The sequence below is a fragment of the Leptonychotes weddellii genome, chromosome 4 (genome assembly GCF_054177405.1).
Source record: "Leptonychotes weddellii isolate Sample4059 chromosome 4, ASM5417740v2, whole genome shotgun sequence".
NCBI lineage: Eukaryota > Metazoa > Chordata > Mammalia > Carnivora > Phocidae > Leptonychotes > Leptonychotes weddellii.
Window position 1 is genome coordinate 59,305,285 of NC_138372.1, and position 13,384 is coordinate 59,318,668.

The following is a 13,384-nucleotide window of genomic DNA, read 5'->3' on the forward strand; positions in this document are numbered from 1 at the left end:
CCAGTCTGTGGGCACTCTTCCCAGCGAGGAGACAGGGTTGCACATGGACGGGAGGCTGGAGCAGCACCTCAGCCTCCTCTTCTGTTTTCTTTGTCACCTACCATCCTCTGGGCTGTCCCATGCCATCCTCTTCCATCCCACTGCCCGAATGTCATGTTTTGTATATTTTAAACATCTCTGGGTTTCAGGGCGCCTGACTGGCTCAGTCGGAAGAATATTTGACTCATGATCTCGGGGTCATGAGTTTGAGCCCCACGTTGAGTGTAGAGATTACTTAAGTAAATAAAGAAAAATAAAAACCTTAAACATCTCTGAATTTTTAGGTGTGTTTAAAATACGTCTCTACAAGCATCTCAGTGTCTTATTGTTATATTATTTGTAGGGCTTTGCTGGAAATCTCTATTAACTCATTTGATTCATCCACTGTCTTCCTTACTGTTCTTATGCCACTTTTGACTTTTATTATATAGTATTTCTTTTCATACCCTGTATTCTGTGATACTTTACCCTGCCACCTCTTCTCCTTTGATCTCGCTCTCTCCTCATGCTGCTGACATCTTTGATCATGAACAGCTCTCTTGTCTGCTAAGGTGTTTTTTGTTTTTTTGTTTTTTTCCTACCTCTAAGTAACCTTCATCGTTTATGCAGGGAAGGACTGAATTCCAGTACAGAAGAGAAGAGCAAACCCTCCTACGACACTTTATTCTTTACTTAAAAGCCACAGCAAAGCAACTGGTACATCAAATACCACCTCAACCTTTTGCTTTTAACTGTCTCTTATGTGTGTCACAAAAGCCTTTCACAAAGTACATTTATATATAGGAGATTACGGAACTTTTATAATATGCTATGTTTGAAATAATACCATAATGCTTGAATATAGAGGAGCACTTTGACATTTGCAAGCACTTGAAATGCATGATTTCCAGAACTTTGCTGCATGTGTGTTTCGTTTTGTTTTTACAACACTGTGAGAGAATAGGCCCACAGGCTTTAAAAAGGACTGGATCCTTAATGTGGTAGGGGGTGGCTAATTTAAAAAAGTAGGTTAAAGCAAGTGTGTTTGTTATCTACTGCTGCATAACAAATTATCCCCAAATTTAGCAGCTCGAAACAACAAACATTATCTCACACAGTTGCTGAGGGTTAGGAATCCCGGAATGGCTGTTCCTGGTGGTTGTGGCTCAGGGTCTCTCCTGAGATTGCAGCCATTTGAAGGTCTGACCAGGACTGGAAGATCTGCTGTCAAGATTTGCTCATTCACATGGCTGTTGTCAGGGGGCGTTAGGTCCTTGCCATATGGGCCTCATAACAGAGCTCCCTGAGTCTCTTTAAAACTACTGCTGGCAACTCCCAAATTGAGTAATCCAAGAGGTATCAAGGCAAAAGACCCAGTATCTTTTATAACCTAGACTTGGAAGTGACATACCATTATACCATGCTAACATATCATGTTATATTGATCATGCAGACCACCTTTTTGACACAATGTGGGAGGCTAATATTAAAAGGTGGGATCATTTGGGGTCATCTTAGTGGCTGGACACCACCATAAGGAATGATAATACACTACATCTAGTTAAGGTAGACCTTTTTCTTCGGGCAGTCTTGATGTAGGGTCAAGGCCTTTACTTGGAATATGGATCCATTCGGGTTCTGAGGTATCTTTGTTGTATAAACTGCACCGCTAAATCATCATCTGGGATTTCCAGTTTCCCTTACTTTTGAAGGAGAAAAAATTTACATGAAAAGCAATGTATACTGAATTTTGTACCCAATTTTATATATTTGTCTTTCCCACATCTAGCTTGATGGTAATTTTTATCATCTATCAAGTCTTCAAAGCTTTCATCCTAGCTTTTATAAAACCATAACTCATTTTGCCTTTATATTTCTTCCTTTTGTAATGTTGATGTCATTTCGATAGCATGCATCTGATACAATCAAGTGGGAGAACAAGCCCAAGTGACTCAGGTATATGAGCTATATGAGGAATGTTCATACAAATTGGCAAATCTTTGATTTCCAATAGTCTTAAACTTAGCTTATCCAAACTGAGCTCCTGACTATACCTGCCTAACCTCCTCCTGCCAGTCTTTCTCATGCCAGCAAATGACAACTCCATTCTTCTAGGCCAAAAACTTGGTCCTCACACCGCATGTTGAATCTGTTGCCAAAATCTACCAGTTCTACTTCTTAAAATGTACCAAGAAAAAAAAAAATGCCGAGCACGTCTCACTATCTTCACAGGCATCACTGTGGTCCAAACTCCCATCACCTGCCAGCCTAGCTATTTTGGAAGCCTCCCAGCTGGTCTCCCTGCTTCATTTAGTGTATTTGCAGCACATCAGCCAGAGTGAACGTGTTAAAAATATGTCTGATCATGTCACTACTTTGTTCAGAATCACCATGGCCACCCACGTTAAAGGCCAAAGTCCTTCCAACGTTGGGCAAAAGGGTTCACCAGCCATGTCCTGCCCCACTCCGCTTCCTCTTTCCCCCTTTGCCTGCCCAGCTTCACCCGCACAAGCCTCCTTGCTCTTCCTAGAACATGTCAGGATCCTCCTCGGGCTTTTTATAATCTTTCCCTGGACCCCTTTCCCTCATGTGTTTCCAGATATTTACATGACTCATGTTCTGCATCTGCAGAGATTTACCTAGCTCACTGTCTCCCTTTCCTTAGGACTGATTTATAATGAGGCTGTCCCCTCAGTATCCACCCGCCCCATTCATGGCTTTCCCTACTTTCCTGCTCTGGATTTATCCGTCGTGGATATCACTAAGTACATAGTTTATTTGCTCATTGTCTGCCCCCTTCCACAAAATGTCTCTTCCCATGATGGCGGGATTTTTTATTTGCTTTGTTACTGCTGTATCAGTATCTAGAACTGTGTATTTGTTGAATGAATGAATGAATGAATGAATGAATGAATTGGCGAAAGAAGAAACAGGCCTTGCATGCTGTGGGTAGCCATCAGAGTTTTGTAGGAAAAATGGAGCACTCTGTTTAATCTGGTGAATCCACTGAGTGGATATCCATTAAGAGAGCTTCTACTCATTACTTTAAGTCATGAAAATAAATGTATCCTTGGAAGTTGAAAAGTGTAGGGAGGAAAGGGGTGGAATGAGAGTTTATAATAGGGGACACTGACAGATTGGGAGTGAAAGAAAGGCTTCTCTGAGAAAGCATCATTTAAGTGGACAACAAAAACTTACACCGAAATTAGGTAGGTGGGGAGTGGGGGAAAGAGGATTTCATGCAGAGAACAGCTTGTGCAAAGGCCCTGAAGCTGGAAAGTTCCATGAACTAAAGAAGGTCAAGATGATGGTATTGAAGGGAGCAAGGGGGCGGGGTGAGCTAGGTCATCCAGGCCACCTATCTGTATTAGATTAAGTTTAAACAGCTGTTTTAATTACCAATCTGGAACTTTTCTCTAATTGAAGAATGAATAGCTTACACGTTGAAAAAAATTTCTATCCTGAGTAAATAGTGTATGGGGATGGAGTGTAGAAGAAAAGTTACAGCTGAGAGTAGAAAGCCTTCTCAATACCCCTGAAAATATAGCCTGAGCACCACATTCTGCCCAGATCTCCAAGTTGGAAGTGGTTGTCCCTGGTGTATCTCTGTGGATGCTAGCTCAATTAAAAAATTTTTCTTTTCTTTCATCTATCTTTTATTATTTATTTTCTGCATGCAGCGAAGAACTGAAGATCTCCCCCACGAGAAAAATTCCCCCTCTGGATGAGCATTTCAGGTTTTAATATGGGTTGTTTCATGGGTTTAATTGACAGGCTTGTGGTCCAGGTTGAAAAGGCCCATGGGTGCTAATATTCAAAGGTGCCTTTATGTAGGTTTAGAAGGACCAGAGATGACTTGCCCTCAACTAAGGAAAGGTGCAAGATTATGTAAGTATTTGCTTTTAGGTTTTTTGTTTTTTTTTTTTAACCTCCTCCCCTCCCTTCCCCTTCTCCTTCCACTTTTCTCTATCACCACCCTCCTTGGAGTTAAAGAGGAGAGCCAAGAAAAGGACAGCCACAGACAGACGAAGTGGTCCCCGGACTGCTGCCCTATGTCGCCGAGAGAAGCGGGCCCCAGGGCAAGCCGGCTGTGGGTGGTGGGGAGCCAGCTCCAGCCTGACTACGAATCCCATTCCAACAGCACTCCCTTCCCACTGGGGAGGCGGCCTTCCGTCCCCGGCCCCTGCCGGGAGGTGGAGGCTGACCCCATGTGAAAGGCTCAGCGATCCAGAGTCGGGCGACACGCAGGTTCTGGCGGAAAGTTGGCAGCCACCGCCCTCTCTCCCGGCTCCCTCCCCGACACTACCCCCCGCCCCGGGCGCTACGGCGGGGGTGGGGGTGGGGGGAACTGGCCTAGTGTTCCGGAACAGCTGCAGCCGGCGCTGGGCCCGCCTGGAATGCGGGGACAGGCTGCGCACCAGGACTTTTATGGAAACTTGCTGGTGGAGACGGCGACGACGGCGGCGGCCAAAGGGCTCCCAGCGGCCGGAGCGGCAGCGGCCGGAGCGCCCAGACCCCCGCCCATACCCAGGCGCAGGACGCGCACAGCCTCTCCGCGCGCAACGAGGACACTCGCTCATCGCCGGCTCCTGGCGGGTGAGAGAGTCGGGGAACGTGGGGCGGGGGCGGCGGGGGCCCGGAGGTGTCGGGTCCCCCCCACCCCCCTGCGGGGGCGGGGGCCGCAGGGAGACGTGCCCCGCTCCCGGCTCCTGGCCGGGCTGCGGCCGCAGCACCCGAGCGCGCGGGGCTGCCGCCAGCTGTGGCGGCGCGGGCGGCCCGGCCCGAGCGAGCGGCGTCCTGCGGGCTCGGCGGGGTGGCGGCCCGGGTCTGCGCGTCGCCCTGCGCTCCTGCTTTCAGCCCCGGCTCGTGCCCGGTCGGCCGAGTTGCGTTCGGCTGCTCTCTCCACTCCTACAGGGAAGAGCCCTCCGCGAGCGAGCGGAGTGGGTGCAGTCCCTTCGCTCTACCCTTGGGGTCCAAGTAGGTATAAAGTTCGGTGTCGTCCCCCACCCACCACGTGCCCCCGGCGCTCCGTCTCCGCCCGCGATGCCTGCTGTTTTTTAAGAGAAAACCAGTCCCGGTCTGTCCCTGCGGCGGCTGGGGAGTAAAATGGGATTTAACAGCCTATCATCTATCCCCCTCCCTGCAAAGTATGTTTTGGAGGCGATTTTGTCCGAGGTGGGATGTTGGGGTGGCTCAGCTACAGTTGGAAGTTGGAGTGCATAACGTGGTCACCTCTTGAGACCTCTCCCTTGTCCCTATGCTTTTTGAAAATGCGAAGCCATTCCAACTGTTTGTAACTGTGAAACGCTCCACAATGCTAAAAATGTGTTGGCATTTGAAAGAAAATAATCGAGTTGAGAGGTTAGTTGATTATTGCAATGGCTCCGAGGTCTTCATTTTGTATTTATTTAAGGTCCATAACGCGAACAAAGAGAGTTGGGGGGAGGGTGCGGTGGAGAGAGAGCGAGAACAAGGTAAAAATAGCATAAGGAGATGTCCTATCAAAATGTCTGTCCTAGGGAAAGAGGCAGGTAGAAAAATGTAAGTGAGCCTTAAGAAAGAAATAGTTCCATTTGCAAAGCAATGGGAGCATCATTCATCAGATAAATTTTCTTTTTTCTTTTTTTTTAAAGATTTTATTTATTTATTTGAGAGAGAGAATGAGAGAGAGCACGAGAGGGGAGAGGGTCAGAGGGAGAAGCAGACCCCCCGCTGAGCAGGGAGCCCGATGTGGGACTCGATCCCGGGACTCCAGGATCATGACCTGAGCCGAAGGCAGTCGCTTAACCAACTGAGCCACCCGGGCACCCCATCAGATAAATTTTCTTAATGAACTCATGTAACGGGCCCTTTGGCCTGCGAGTCACAACATAACTATGTATTTGGCAGTACCATTAAGTAAACCTGAGTATTTATACCATCTTAGTCACACGTCATTGGGCGAACCTCATTATCCCCCCCTCTGCCCAGTCCTTGTACAGCTTAAAGAACTGCCATAAGAAAACTCAAAATACACGTAAGTCTCTGAAATTCTTTTGAGTTTGAGGTGTGTGAAAAATGAGGTGTGGAAAAATGCATAATTGAGCGACAGTTTTCTGGGGAGATGTGTTTAATATAAATGAAATTTGATTATTTAATATAATTAGTTAAGATTCATCCTCACAGGTATTAGCCCCCTATTTTTGAAGATCTTTTCTATTTTTGACTGGCATAACTTAAATAAAAATGTGGGAAATTGTGTATTTTATCTGCAACAACTTCCTTAAGGAGCCCTGAGCAAAAACCACAACAAAATTCTTTTAAATCCAGTTTCCCTCAATACAGGATTGGTGTAATTCAGTTTTAATAGAAGATTCACATTTCTACATCCATTTTAGGCTGAACTGTAGTGAATAGCAGTTTCTCTTGCGCACTTTCAATGGAATCTGTGCTATTTTTGAAAATTTGATATGTAAGACTGATCATTGTCAAAATGTATGTCATCTTGAGCTGGCTATATTTAGCATCAACAAAGGAATGCGTTATCTAGGCTTTTGAACAGTATTTTTCCCCTGAAATTACACTTGAAGTATTTAGGTTAGGGTTTCATTTGTGAACAGAATGAAAACTGTGTATGTATATTTAGAAGAGATTAATTGGGGATTTAGATTGCTTAGAACCCGAGTGACCTAAAATGACATACTTCGTTTAGGAAAACAAAAACAAAAACCTGTTATTTTTGAAACACCCTAAAGGCAAATAAAGGTACTGTTTAAATAACACATGCCTACAAGAAAGAAAACAATGCAGTAAATGTAGAAAAGGATGTAATAGACGGGCAGATGTCTAAAAGTTTTTATGGAAGAGACGAGTCAGTACATTTTACAGTATGTAGGCCATATACACACAAAAAATATCTTGGTAGTCTACTTTAGAGGGAAAATGACCTACAACATTCTTAATAATTTCACCTAGTTCTGTTCTTTAATTAGTTTGTGGTTTATATCACCTGTGTAGTTTCTTTCATGTTCTCTTCTGGTTTTGTAATTGCAAAATTACATATTCTTTACATACACTTGGAATTGTTACATTTTCTCTTTCTGTTTAAATTCAGTGCACAGTTTGGCTGGACTTAGGGTACTATACTTTCTACACTCTAGGATGAGTGGATTTTTACCCTGAAATCCAACTTACTTCTAGTAAAATTTGTTTTTTGTTCTAAAGTTAATATAACCATATTGTATTTATGGTTAAAAATGATCAAGAATGGAAAGGGGGACTTTCAAAACAGGACACATGTACCGTTAGTGTTTTGATATGTTTCCTCCTTTTCCCCGTGCACAGGATTCTTTTCTTGTGTTGCCGGATCTCTGGGAAGCCGTGTGTGCCAGCCCCGGGTACAGTATCTGCCATCCAGTAAGTGTTCAGTACCCCTTCTTTTTCTCCCCACACCTCCTTTTTTTTTTTTTTTTCCTTCTTGTCCTCTCCTCCCATTTACTGTGAGATTAGAAGGCAGATTGGGGCTCCCTGGTCCGCATTCTGAGGTTGGTGAAATTTGACTTCTGCCTTCTTTTCTGTGCCTCTTTCTTGTCCTTTCCTCCCCCTTGACTGTGCCTCCTTCTTTCAGCCAAACTAGGCCTCCCTTTGTCTCTCCATTTTCTCAGTGCTGCCTGTTCCTTTAGATCAGGGGCCACAGATTAGCAGCCAGAAAGCCACCTGCAGCCACGGCCATGCTTACAAATTGGTACATTTTATGATAAGGATTTCTAGCGTCTCCTGAAAAACTGGGTCATTTCTGCATAGCAGCAGTACCCTGGGACTGAGCACTTGCTTCCCCCTCAGGGCACACATACCCCTTTGGACACTGTCGCCATCGTTCCCTGTTACCTTACAACCAGTCGTCACTCGCTCATGTTACCGGTCAGTGACACTGCCTTACCTGAACTTCCATTTACTTTGCCTAACCCTAGACACTGGAGTACGCAGCAGTCCCCTGATGTCCGTATGAGGCAAGTCTGAAGCTGTGATAGGATAGAGAGTCTGGACCCGGCATCAGGGACCTGCACTTGAAATGTTGTAGATAGGGGTGGGAGGATGGGTTAGCCTGGTGGTGGGTATTGAGGAGGGCACGCTCTGCATGGAGCACTGGGTGTTATGCACAAACAATGAATCATGGAACACTTCATCCAGAACTAATGATGTAATGTATGGGGATTAACATAAGAATAAAAAAAAAAAAGAAATGTTGTAGATATATTTGAGTTAGCAATCCTTCTCTTAAATAATGTGACCATGGGAATGAGAAGAGGTTAACATTCATTGACACTAATTGCTTGTGTCAGTTGGAGCTGGAAGGGACCATGTATACTAACTAAAACATTTTAACTGGTGGGGTTTCAGAAAGCATAGGGTAAGTATTTCTGGGAAAGAAATCCTAGTCCTAGGAACTCTTAAAATACTCCTCATCTCTCTCCACCCTAGAAGTGTTTAGGAGAGTTGTTTTTTTTTTAACCCCTAGAGATTGGCCATAAAGAGGAGCTAACTACTCTTCCTTTTCTGCCTCCCCACCCTCCCTTTGTTTGGAGCCAGAGGCCTGGATCTGCCCATTCCCAGAGAGGGTGAGGAGGCCCAGTCTCCTCCAGAGAGTACCACATCCATGTGCTTGTGAAACCAACTTCTGGTTTTTCATGATACCTAGCTTAATGTAAACCCACTCGATTTTATTTTCTATTCATTCATTTATGTATCCTCATCATCAGCCCTCTTTTTGGAGCTGTTAATCATAAGTTTTACTTGGGCTGACTTTGGATCAGACCATTTACCTGTTACCTCTTTGTCATTCATCCACTCACTCAAATATGAATTGAGTTTGTACCGTGTCCTAGTTGTTGTGTGAGACACCAAGGATAAAGAACAGAGTAGAGCAGCGTTCTTTTAAGGGGCTTATAGTGTGGTGAATGCTCTTTGGAAACTATCACATACAGTCTTATGAGTGCAAAGTGTTATACATTGTTAATACAGAAGAATATCAAAGCAGGTTGAAAATAAGATTCTTGCTTATCAGTGAGGAATTGTTGGTAGGAGGAAAAAAATCTCATTTCAAATAGAAAAAATATTTTTGAATTGTGATAAGGTTTATGACTGGTTTTATATTTTTATTTATCTTTTAAAATTAAAAACATTCTTATTTATCTTTTAAAATTTTATTTACTTGACAGAGAGAGCACAAGCAGCAGGAGAGGGCAGAGGAAGAGGGAGAAGCAGGCTTCCCGCAGAGCAGGGAGCCCAATGCGGGGCTCCATCCCAGGACCCTGGGACCGTGACCTGAGGTGAAGGCAGATGCTTAACCGACTGAGCCACCAAGGCGCCCCTTATGATATTTTTAAAGTATAAGGTTATAATCTTCATTAACTAAATGTGATAAAGCTACATTGTATTTAAGTGTATATTTCTGCTAAAGTGAAAAATGATAAAAATTTAGGCTCACATTTTATAAAGCTCAAAACATTTGTTCCAAAGACTGTGAAGAAATAGGTTTTAACATTTACTTGTGGTATATAGTTAAGTGTTCTAAAATCTTAAAGGGGTGCCTGGGTGGCTCAGTCAGTTAAGCATCTGCCTTCACCTCAGGTCATGATCCCGAACTCCTGGGATCGAGTCCCACATTGGGCTCCCTTCTCAGTGGGGAACCTGCTTCTCCCTCTCCCCCTACTCCTGTTCATGCTCTCTTGTGCACTCTCTCTCTCTCAAATAAATAAAATCTTAAAAAATAAAATCATCTTAAAAGTTGAGACAAAGAATTTACTTGAGTTTAATGAAATGCAGATTTAAAGCAGTCCGTCTTGACAATTCTGTTCCTTGAGAAAGGAGATAACACATTAACACAATGAAACCGTTATTATAAATGATAGCTATGATTTAAAATTCTTTTCTTGATTCCTGCATTATTTGCTATCTCGGAATATTTTAATTGCATGTCTAAAAAGTCAAGGAAATTAATTAATAGAAAATACAGAGGTCAAACATAGATCCAATGAAATTCTAGAACAGAAATATTAGCATGCGTATTTTTTGATCCATTGTACTTAATATTACATTCTATGAGACTTACATATTGTCTCACAGCTTGAGCTTCATACCTTAATATTCAACCTGGAAATTATAACAGCCCAAAATTATACTCTAGAACACATTTTATTAGGCTATTAAGTCATTTTCAAAAGCTTCTTGAAGCTTATCTCACTAATTGCTATGCCTGTTGATACCAGTATTAATATTACCATTGGGTATATTATATATATGTTTCATGTACTTAAATTAGGTAAAAATGGAGAATAGTAAGGTGAAATGAGTAGTTGAGTAACAGTCAAAAAACCTGGAGTCTAGTTCCTTGTTCTGTGGCTGAACAACTTACAACCTGGACAAGTCACTGAATCTCTTTGTGCCTATTTTTTTTTTTTTTTTTTAAAGATTTTATTTATTTGACAGAGAGAGATAGCGAGAGCAGGAACACAAGCAGGGGGAGTGGGAGAGGGAGAAGCAGGCTTCCTGCTGAGCAGGGAGCCCGATGTGGGACTCGATCCCGGGACCCCGGGATCCCGGGATCATGACCTGAGCCGAAGGCAGACGCTTAACGACTGAGCCACCCAGGCGCCCTGTGCCTATTTTTTTATATGGGGTTGGACTGAGTGATCTTTTTTCTTTAAGATTTATTTGAGAGTGAGCGCGTGAGTGGGCCCATGTGTGTGAGTGGGGGGAGGGGCAGAGGGAGAGAATCTTCAAGCAGACTCCCTGCTGAGCACCGAGCTGGACACCCAGCTCAATTAGCAATGATCGCGCCTCGGATAAACCTCATTGGCTATGATGCTGCCACTGCGCAAAGCTTGGACACCCAGCTCAATCCCAAGACCCATGAGATCACGACCTGAGCCAAAACCAAGAGTTGGACGCTTAACCGACTGAGCCACCCAGGCACCCCTGGACTAAGTAGATCAAGTCTAAACTTTCTTCATAGGACATTCAGGAATCTTCCCAGTCCGTGCCCAGCCTTTCTAGTTTCACCATAGATTTGCTGGATAACTAACCTACAGCTCCCCAAATTTGCAATGGGTCATCAGGCATTGGTGTTTTTGTTCACGTTGCTTCTTTTGTCTGAATGCGTGGAATCCTGTTTATTTTAAATCCTATTTATCTTTCAAGGTCTAAATCAAATGTCACCAACTTTGTGTAATTTAACCCCAACCCCCTCCTTCACCCCACCATTGTCTTTTCCACAACTTTTCCATGTTTCTGTAGCCCTGTATATATACTGCTATTATAGCACTTAATACTTTGTATTATAATTATTTGTGGTCCCATCTATTTCTCCCAACAAAGCTACTTGATTTCAAAAGCTTTTTCATACATTTCGTATCCCATTGCCAGAGTACGTTCTCCTTTTTACAAAAATACGGTATTACAAATACAGACCAAATATGTTAAATTTGAAAAAAAATGCAGCCTTTTTGATAGATCGTATAGTAATATGCTATAGGCTATAGTAATATTGCAATACACTCTCTGAAACCTATGATGGGTACTTAGTTGTCTTCATTTGACATGAAGGATTAATATGTTAGAACGGAATCATTAAATCCCTTCATCATCCAAGCCTTCCATGTTATGACCAAGCTCTTACTGATGAGCTACATGTTTTACCTTATCCTTTGGTGTTTTCTCTCTACGCATTCTTCATAACAATTCATCTGGCTTGCCTGCCATCTTAAACACTTGGAACCCTGCAGAGGGGCTGAATTGTTGTGTTGCTGCTGCCCCCTGAAGGTGGCCAAGGACATCGCATCTGTCTGTGCAGGCGGGAGAAAAGCCACTTCATGCTAGATTAGGAAAAGGCTCTGAGATTCCCCATATAAAATCCTTTGGCATTCAGGTTACTGACTATAGGAATTAAGTAATTAAAGTAACTTCATTTAGCATTCTAAAACCGTGAGGGCGTGCTCGGTCCAACTACTCCCATCGAGGAATGAGAACTGACATGATTTGATAGAACATTCTTTCCTGTAATTCAGCCAATCTCAGAATGTGGTTTCAAAATCCCCGGGAGTCCCCAAGACCCTTTTGGAGCCCATGAAGCCCTTCCTTTTCCAATTATATGTCTGTATGAGGCCATATCTTTAAATACTTCAGTCAGAATAACATATCACAATTTTGAATGCAGAAGCAGGTATGAGAATGTATCTGTCTCATTTTTTTTTTAAAGATTTTTTAATGTATTTGACAGAGACACAGTGAGAGAGGGAACACAAGCAGGGGGAGTGAGAGAGGGAGAAGCAGGCTTCCCGCTGAGCAGGGAGCCCGATGTGAGGCTCCATCCCAGGACCCTGGGACCATGACCTGAGCCGAACGCAGATGCTTAACGACTGAGCCACCCAGGCACCCCTGTATCTGTCTCTTATTAAGCTAGAATTAAAGAGATGTGCAAAAATATAAAACAATGCTACTCTTACTATTTTTATTTTATTTTTTTAAGATTTTTTTTTATTTATTTGACAGAGAGATAGCGAGAGCAGGAACACAAGCAGAGGGGGAGTGGGAGAGGGAGAAGCAGGCCTCCTGTGGAGCAGGAAGCCCGATGCGGGACTTGATCCCAGGACCCTGGGATCATGACCTGAGCTGAAGGCAGATGCTTAACGACTGAGCCACCCAGGCGCCCCACTATTTTTATTTTGAAAAAGTTATTTTTCATAAAATGTTTGTGTTGATATATAATGGGTTTGTTATTATTTTAAATGACTCTCTTGGGAAGACTTTAACCACTTAAAAAAAAATTTGTAAGCTCTTATTTGATGAAGTCATTAATAAGATTAAGTTACATATATAAATAAAATGTAAGGATTTGTTTTTTAATGTAAGGATTTTTTTAAAGCTGCAGTACATTGCAGGAGAGACCTGGAGTCTCTATACTGAATAAAGAAGAGTGGAAAGAGTGTTTTAATTTACAATATATTAAATATCCGGGATGCAAGGGTGGTTGAGTCGGTTAAGTGTCTGCCTTTGGCTCAGGTTATGGTCCCAGGGTCCTGGGATCGAGTCCTGCATCCTGCTCCGTAGGGAGCCTGCCTCTCTCTCTGCTGCTCCCCCTGCTTGTGCTCTCTTTTTCTGTCAAATAAATAAATGAAAAATCTTAAATATATATATGTATATATTAAATATCTGTAGATTTAACCTATACAGAAGTTCTCTCTAAGGCTTTTCAGTATGGCCCAGACGTTAAGCCCTGAACTCAAAAAGTTTGGGAACCACTCCTCTAATTCATAGCCTTTCTTCTATTGGAGGCTTTTTTTTTTTTTAAGATTTTTTTTTTTTAATTTGACAGAGACAGCGAGAGAGG

The 13,384-nt window shown here is 43.1% G+C and overlaps 1 protein-coding gene and 1 pseudogene across 10 annotated transcripts in view; one reads left to right on the top strand and one right to left on the bottom strand.

Moving 5' to 3' along the window:
• Window positions 1–4,449: 4,449 nt before the first annotated feature.
• Window positions 4,450–13,384, top strand: part of NEXN (nexilin F-actin binding protein) — a 43,381-nt gene continuing 34,446 nt past the window's right edge. For 5 of the 10 annotated variants that reach the window (XM_081817015.1, XM_081817014.1, XM_081817021.1 and 2 more), the window contains exons 1-3: window positions 5,261–5,379; window positions 7,342–7,413; window positions 7,968–8,006. In XM_081817015.1, coding sequence (XP_081673141.1) covers window positions 5,276–5,379; window positions 7,342–7,413; window positions 7,968–8,006 — 215 coding nt within the window. In that variant the 5' untranslated portion in view covers window positions 5,261–5,275. Of the gene's footprint in view, window positions 4,615–5,260; window positions 5,380–7,341; window positions 7,414–7,967; window positions 8,007–13,384 lie in introns of those variants that run through there. The other 5 variants (XM_081817017.1, XM_081817022.1, XM_081817020.1 and 2 more) reach the window with 3 other exon arrangements.
• On the bottom strand, window positions 10,816–10,881 carry LOC115940645 (U4 spliceosomal RNA; annotated as a pseudogene).